This window comes from Strix uralensis, chromosome 8 (genome assembly GCF_047716275.1).
Source record: "Strix uralensis isolate ZFMK-TIS-50842 chromosome 8, bStrUra1, whole genome shotgun sequence".
Taxonomy (NCBI): Eukaryota; Metazoa; Chordata; class Aves; order Strigiformes; family Strigidae; genus Strix; species Strix uralensis.
Window position 1 is genome coordinate 6,597,679 of NC_133979.1, and position 8,290 is coordinate 6,605,968.

At 40.7% G+C, this 8,290-nt stretch overlaps 1 protein-coding gene across 2 annotated transcripts in view; it reads left to right on the forward strand.

The window, feature by feature from the left end:
* GLIS1 (GLIS family zinc finger 1) overlaps positions 1 to 7,220 on the forward strand; it is a 205,912-nt gene extending 198,692 nt beyond the window's left edge. For both annotated transcript variants that reach the window (XM_074877165.1, XM_074877166.1), the window contains exons 9-10: positions 2,786 to 2,953; positions 6,575 to 7,220. In XM_074877165.1, the coding sequence (XP_074733266.1) occupies positions 2,786 to 2,953; positions 6,575 to 6,711 (305 nt within the window). In that variant the 3' untranslated portion in view covers positions 6,712 to 7,220. The remainder of the gene's footprint in view (positions 1 to 2,785; positions 2,954 to 6,574) is intronic.
* Positions 7,221 to 8,290: the final 1,070 nt, after the last annotated feature.

Sequence of the window (8,290 nt, forward strand, 5' to 3'; positions counted from 1 at the left end):
CAGGAATGGTGTATTTCTCTGTATTTTCTTTGGGAAGCACTTAGCTGAAATTTGCTCCTGGTGGATAAAACAGTGCAATAACAGTAGTATTTTCCTGCATCATGTCCCTTCATTGGATAGTTCCAGTAACACTTTTTGCACTTCCTTTTCAGATTATCACACAGTGATGCAGAGGGATAGATAGTGCAATCCAAAGCAGAATTTGATTGCTTAGGGCAGTAGTTTTCCAGACTTCTGATTCTGAGGCAGTTCTCTGCCTCAGGTATTTTTTCCTGAGCAGCTAGACAGTGTAACTTAAAACACTTCAAAACAAACCTTTACCCATAGGTCTTGAGAAAACCCTGGATCCAACTAGTTTCAATCCAGTTTTGTCATGCTTGGCTGTTCTCTGATTTTCTAAGCCACTGTGCCAGCCCTGTAGATCATAAAGATACTTAATTGATTTAACAAAGGCAAGCTTAGGAGCATGATGAAAGGGCAGCAATTACAGAGACAGAGAAAATACACATCATGTCTTCCCTAGAAGTGATGTGTATAGCAGACATTCTGGAAAAGGTTCATTTTTTTCTCTAGCAATGCATATAAGTGCTCTCTGCAACCAGTTATGCCTCATCTGAAGCCAAGTGTTTCTTTTTTTTCACTGTTCATCTCAAAAGGATATATTTTTAGAAGGCTTACAGCAGGGAGTTCATGTTTTGCAAACAGAAAAGTCCAGATAATTATCAAAAGCCAATCAATAAAGCCCTGTACCTAAAACCACATCAAAAGATGGCTTTGCTACCTCTCATAAGAGCTCTTTGGTTTTTTGAGCCAGACTCTCCAGGCAGTAAATAGAGGTGGCTGTCTATTTATTTCGCAGAAGGACATGCATCATTTAATACTCAGCTTTCCAAACTTCTGGGCCTTCTACATAGCAGCAAATATTAACAGCTTTGGTACAATGTGCATAGTGTCCTTATCTAATATAGTCATCCATTAATACTTCACCAATCATGGATATAAACAATTTAGGTATTTTGTGGTGGAGGTTCTCAAGAAATGAATCATCTAATCCTTCCAGATTCTGCCAAAACACATATTAAACTGTGAAACTTCAGAGCAAATCTTTCACCGCTTGATGAGTTCATCGAATTTCTACTAAAGAATTGCCTCACTTAGCCTTATTTATTACCACCTTAGAAAACACGACCAAAATGAACAGATGGACCCTGAGCTTTGCCTGATACTATCTACTTGGTCAAACTTTAGTAGTAAAGGGAAAATGTAGAAAAAGACAGGAGATCTTTCTTAACAGGAAAAAGCTTATACACTGCATGATTTGTAGGGGACAAACTCCACCCTGCACAGCACCCAGGCACTCTGGTGACAGGCACAGGGATTTCATTTCTAAACAAACAGACTGAATAGCTGCACAGCTGGCCCAGCAAGTCAGGTCTCCCACTGATGAGTGGAGCTGTGCTGACTTTCTATCTGCTGAAGATCTGGTTGTGTCTGTGTTTGTCTGAACTACCTGGAGCTTTTGCTGTAGTTCCTTAGGAAATGTGTCAGTCTGAGTAAGACTGAGGGAAGAAAGACAACAGCTCCATATTTTTTCTGGCAATTAGAGGAGAATCTTGATGGCACATTCTACTAAACTTTAAGCCTGACTTGGTTGACTTCAGCCGCATATAAGGGAAGGAGCATCATTTCAGAAGGAATTTCAGAGAAGGTAGGAAATTAATATGAATGTGCAGTTAGCGTGCGGTGCACCTGGAATTATTATTGAGGCAGGAGGAGGGAAGAGAATTGAATCAGGCCATAGTTGGTATAAATCTTGTGGCATGCTTTGAGGTCATCTTTATGGGAGCAAATAACATTTTCTTTTAGGATGTTGGCACAAACTTGTAAGTTGTAAAATTCCTTCCTCAGCAATTAATTTGTCCTTTACTGTTAAATAGCTTCTTTTGTTGCGTATAACTTAGTCATAACTTCTGCTGGCAAAAACGAAACTGCTGGTCCACTGGTAATACAATACTTTAGAAAAAAGCAGGACTTAAGAAATTCAGGGTATGTGGAGGACAAAAGTCAAACATACCCCAAAAGCAAAAAGGCAGCCAGAGACCATACAGATTTATCTCGGCACTTTTCAGAAGCAAGAAGAGCTTCTAGCTGAACTCAAAGTCTTCACCTGATGTCCATCTGGAGTCAGTCCTGCACCTCTAGTTCAATTTTACTTGCAGACTGTGGCTCCCTGTGTTCAGTGAAAGGGGTTTCATTTGAAATAAGAACAGTCTGAGAAAGGAGAGGTTTAAGGTACTCCTAAAGGTATTTCAGATAAATAGCGCTGTCTCCAGCAGTGCATAACGCACACTGGATGGGAAAAGAATTTACTCAACGGAAAACAAAGCACTGCTATTCATTTAAATATTGCATTTTTGTATTTAAATTAAAAGTAATTCATTATAGACACATGCCCTTAGGAGCTAAGCATCCTGGACCTGATCCAGTGGAGTGCTTATTAGCTTTGAACACAAGCGGGTTGTTGACTGTTTTCAGCTGATCTGTTGCTTGAAATGAAGCACATCCTTGAGATTTTTGCTTGATGGGGATCACAGTCCACAGCACCTTGTGGGACAGAGTCTGATGTAGCTTTATATTATTACACCTTATAGAATAGCATGATCATTTTTCCATAGTTAAAACTGAGGAACTAAAAACCCTCACAATAGTAATGAAATACTGTGACAGAGATGGAGCTAATACCATTGCAGTAGTGTTAAAATGTGTGTGCAATATCTGTTTTCAGGTTACCAAGGCAGCTTTCACTCAATACAAAACTGTTTCCACTATGGAGACTGCTACAGAACAATGGACCAGTCTGTCACCAGTGACGTGCTCACAGGGGAATCCCATTGCTTTAATCCTCTGAGACAGAATGGCTATCACATACTCAATGCACCTTTAGCTTCAACAGGTAATTTATTCCGCCTATAAAGAATTATCCATGTAATATTTTTAGCAGGAGGGGAAAAGAACACATTTTATAGTCAATGTTATTACAAAAATATGTTTGCATAAAAAACTCAGTCACTGAAATTCATTTGCATCTATAAAAATCCCAGAAGGAAAGGAAATTTGTTTTCTTTAATCTTCCTGTATTTGACTGATGGACAAATTCTCCTTTTGTTCTGCTGGATGTCATAGGCAACACACACCTTCAGGAGAGCTGACAAACAAGACATTTCTCACATCTATTGTGTGGGCTATTCATTGTACATCTCTTCAGGTATGCTTAGGCAGGCTTTTAGAATCAGATCAGAGTTAAGAAGATAGTTAACACAACTGAAGAAAATAGCAGCAGCAGGGACTTCCTGTCCATCTAAGAATAAAAAGATGGTTTTGTTTTGCAATACTGACGTTTACAAAATGGAAAGGCTTTGATAAAATCAGCTAAAAATATTAGTATCTTTTTGTTTGGGAGTTCCTTTGTGCTGTTGCACATTCATGGCAATTGTATTTTCCCATTTAGCTACATATTTGCATAATGTAAAATTTGCAACAAGTTATTATAGCTAGATTGCTATAATGCTTCAATATCTAAGTATTCATTTTTATAAAGCATTTTTTCTAATTTTAAAACCACAATTAAGAATTGACGGAATTACTGAAATCAAACAAAATGTGAGTGTTGTCAGAGCCATGAAACACTACCAGTTACTGCAATATTTACTTACATATCCCCAAGAAATTTTTCTTCGTGTCTGAATTCAGGAGAGCATCTCAGTTAAGGACGATACTGAAAACATATGTTTAAATGCTTTTTGAAATGGGGCCTGAGTCAGACCACAAAATTAGAGTTGACTTTCCTGTTTGTTTTGTATTAAAGGAGACTCTATTCAGACAGAGCATGCATGCATTTGTCTGGTGTTCCATACTAGAACGTGTATGCATCAGTAACAAACACAAGGGAAAAGTTTAAGATGAAGTTTCAACTTCAACTTTGAATTCTTTTGTGTTATTCATAAGTTTGATGTTACTAAAACATAGTTTTTTAATGTTAACGTCAAATTTCAAGTTTAGATTGACAGCCTGCAATATTTAAAGAACAGACTAAATAAACTTTCCAAAAGAAATTGTAGGAGCAAAGAATAATACTATGGCAAGACACCAACTTCAACAACAGTTGATTTTTCTGTCTGGGGCTAAACTATTATGAAATGTTTCTGTGTAATATTTTTGTTTTTAGGGTGGTTATTGAGGTATGCAAATCTTAAAAGGCTGAAACATAAATATATATGAAGTATATAAATCTTATCTCATCTTTTTGTGTGTAAAATAGAACCATTCAGGTTTGCAAGATTCATCAAGGCTATGCATTAATTTTTTTTAGGCTTTTATAGCACCATTAATATTAAATGAGATCTCATCTCACAGGAATGCCAAATGTGACTGGCAAACAGCTGTTCCATGAATCACATTAACAGTCAATAAATTTTTATTTTCTGTTCAGGGCTTTGGATAGTTTACTCTATCTGGAATCTAATAATGATTTCTGGGGTGTATGCTTATCTTGGGTTTTGTCCATCTGTGGTTGTGTATCCACCCTGTATACAGGCTCATCAAATAGAAATTAGCATAACATAAACACTTGCAAAACTTATCAAAATACTGGTCACTCCACTTGGAGCGACACAGCACAGGGCAGATAAACAGGCCAAGTTCGTCTTCCAGAGACTTTGGACATATGCTGCATGCCAGATTTCTGCAGACGGCAGAATTTGACCTGTAAACTAACAGTAAATTAATACGTCATAGGAAAATGCAGAAATGTAAATAAATAGAGAATTTGGTCTCAAATAATAAAAACATACCTAATAGTAAAGTACCTATAATTAAGTTCTAAGGACTGAGCCGACGGTTCTTTCTGAACTCAGGACTGGCTGTATGAGGCTGCAGGATCTGTCAGTACTGCTGGTGGGGTGGTGCCACACAGCCTGGAGGCCTCAGTTAAGCCTGGTGCAGAGCCATATCTAGACATTCTTGCCCACAGAGTTAGGCAGGCAGAAGGGATGAGAGAAAGGCTAAAGAGAAGAAAGAACCTCATTTTCCACATGAGGAACTGAGGTACAGAAAAAGAGTCATTTCCCAATGGCTCCAGAGAGCTCCTCCACCAAGCAGAGAATGAAGCCCGGTCCCAGTGCTTTAACCACGAGGACCAGCCATCCACACATTGACTTGCAATTCACATGAATATGATTTGTAAGAGATTTATTTTCTACATCAGGCACTTAGTTCACAGGCATGTTCTTAACTAGAAGAATCTTGTTCCATGTGTTGCCTCAGGTGACTTCATGCTGATGATAATTATTAAAATTGTGGTAGGTGTGTTCTGTGGGCTGGGTGCAGGGGTCACAACCTTGCACTGAAGCTCACACAGACACTTTTCTAAAGACCCAACCCAAATCAGGTGGTACAGGATAAAGCAGAATGCATATGTTAAAGGATAAACATAAGGGGTCAATGTTTCATGCTGTAGTTTGGGGAGGGGATAGTGGGGTGGGTTAGCAAACTGTTCATGGAGAAGGCTTAGGCAGTTGCCCAGCCCCAAGGCAGACAGCAGGGCCACGGGGCAGGTAGGAGGGTCTGGCTGGTGTGAGGAGAAGTGCAGGCACAGGGACAGATGCAGAAAGGGGAAGGGCAGGGCAAGGGGTGAACACAGCAGGGGGGGAAGTGAGGAAAGAGCTGGACTGCAGTAAAATGAATATGTGTGTGTAAGCCTTCACCGGCCAGTTGCAAGAGCAGGTTATAGTGGGGCATAACAAGAAATTTTCATGTCCTTTGGGGTAGGCAATAAACTTTTTGCTTCAGACTCCCTGGCACTCCAGCTGCCATAGCACCTGGTAGCAGGCAAACCTGTTCCTTTCCACAGGGATGCACAGCTGAGAGTGGCTTGCAACAGCTGCGCAAGTTTTGCATTATAAAAGAAGGACAGAGAAATTCCTCCCTACCATAGTGGCTTTCTGGGAGCCTGGCAAGCACCAGCCAGCTTGGCCAGGTGAGGAGCCAGCAGCATGATGGGCTTTGGGGGCTGAGGACAACGTGGTGCACAGCTCCTTCCACGTGTCCTGTGAGCCTGACCTGGCTCAGACATGCTTCCGCAGCCCTCGCTTTCACAGTATGTGTGGGTCCGATACATGTAGGAAGAGCAGCTGGGAGACACATGGAACATAAGTGCCATTAAAAGGAAAAACACACAAAACAAGAGGAGTGCATCACTTACTCGGAACCTTGCCCACTCATTGTTTTGACATCCTATTCAGATAATGACTGTAAAGTCCCAAGAGAGTCATACTCTGATACTTGCACTTGCAAATGGGTAGCTTTCCGCAGAAATGAATGGGAGCTTCATCTACTATGACACAAATGCCCATGGAGGTTAGTTTGTGTATCTCCTGGGTAAGGCTTTGATGGTAAACCCTATTGTCTTTTCATTAACACTGTGCTGTACTGTATAATCCCAGGCCTCAAACTATGCTTCCTTCCTTATATGTACTGTGGTACTAAATCACGTCCATACAACTTGTCACGCTTTCAGGCTATGATGCAATCTCTGAAGCACAGTGTGTATCTGAAGACATGGTCTCCAACGGAACTGATGAAAATGGATTCTTCCAAAACAGCGCCTTTGATCACTGCTTGAATCACATTCCTTCCATCTATACAGATACCTAAGAGCAGTGCTGACCTTGTTTCCTTTATTATACCTATAACTGTGTATGTAATACAAAGGTGTTGTTCAAGTACTTTTATTTAGTCTGTATCCCTATATGTGCTCATTTAAATAAACACCTCACATTTACCAAACCATTTTATACATGAATAGTCTGTATAAGATAATATTGGAACCTGTTCCTTTGCTGTGGCACTTTGAAATTCATGCTTTAAGGGAACGAGGAGCATTTCAAGCAGCTTGTTTTGTAAGTTCTCTCAGTAAAGTGTAAATGTAAGTTATATAATAAACTTGTAAAGAAGGGTTTTTTCCCTGAAAAGTATGTTTCAATTTGAGAATGTTGTTCCCTTTAATCAGTTTTCATTTAACTCATTGGTCAATTCTTCTCTTTTTTTTTTTTTTAACTAAAAGGATTTTTTTAATCACAGACCTCATGTATATAAAGATCTTCATTTGCTCAGCTGGTTTTATATTTTCAGTTTTACAAGAAAGCATTAAAAACTGGAAACAAGTGTACTGTCATTTCTTAACATCATTGGTCTGCTTGATAAATCCTAATATTACATTCTTAAAATGCCTGAGAGTGATCTAAACAAAGCAGTGACACTGCAGTAACTGTGAAATTAAAGCAGCCCAGGTGTATGTGAAGAAAACCAAGGGCCCTGCAGACTTTCAGTGAAAGGACCAGAAGCCTTTCAGCGCAGGGCAGCACAGGGGGCTGGCTTCCCTGCACCATCTCCCAGCCTTCCTGCTGCCCCTACTGTGGTGGGTACATCAGCACATGCAGCCATCCCAGCAGTGCAGGGGAAAATTATGTGCAGCTGTGGTTGGCTTTTTGGCTCCATAAGTAAACGTACAGCCTCATCCCATGTGAGATCAGTGTGCAGACACCAGGCATGGGGCAGGTCACCTGATTTCTCCATTCACCAGACCCGGCAGCCACTCTGAAGTCTGCACTTCAAGCACATGCTGTAGAGAAGAGCAGGACACCTTCAGAGGGCTTTCCTCCATCCAAAGCACTTGTAATCAGTGGCTTCCAGAGGAGCAAGGTCACCTGCAGGAGTTTGGTTCCCTGTCACTGTGGCCCTGGCCCCACTGGGCTGCATTTCCCAGCCCAGGGAGAGACAGGCATCCTGCGAGGGGACAGGCCCTCCCAAGGTGTGCAATGCAGGCGTGTGAGACATGAGCTTCTGAAAACATGCAGTGGTGGTTTCAGAGAACAATAAGGAAATACTAACTAAAAAAAATAATAATTATTCACATTTGCAAATCATTGCTAGTTGGGCTTAATAAGGCACCCTCGGAGCAATGTATGGTTACCTGAAAAAGTTTATTCCGTCTAATAAGCAATCCCCAACCTCAGGAAATGCTGCTGCATGCAGAACCTGCTGTCCCGCAGCCTCACATGAGGTTCAGCCTCACGAAGGAAGAAGAGAGGCTGGCAGTTTGGGTTTAATGAAGATGTGCCACATCCCTGGGAAGATAGAGTTAGCATCAACTTTGTTCTTGTACTATAAATGGAAACAAATGACAATAAATGTGCTAGCAGCCCTTGGCAGTGTCCAGCTGTGACTGGCTGTG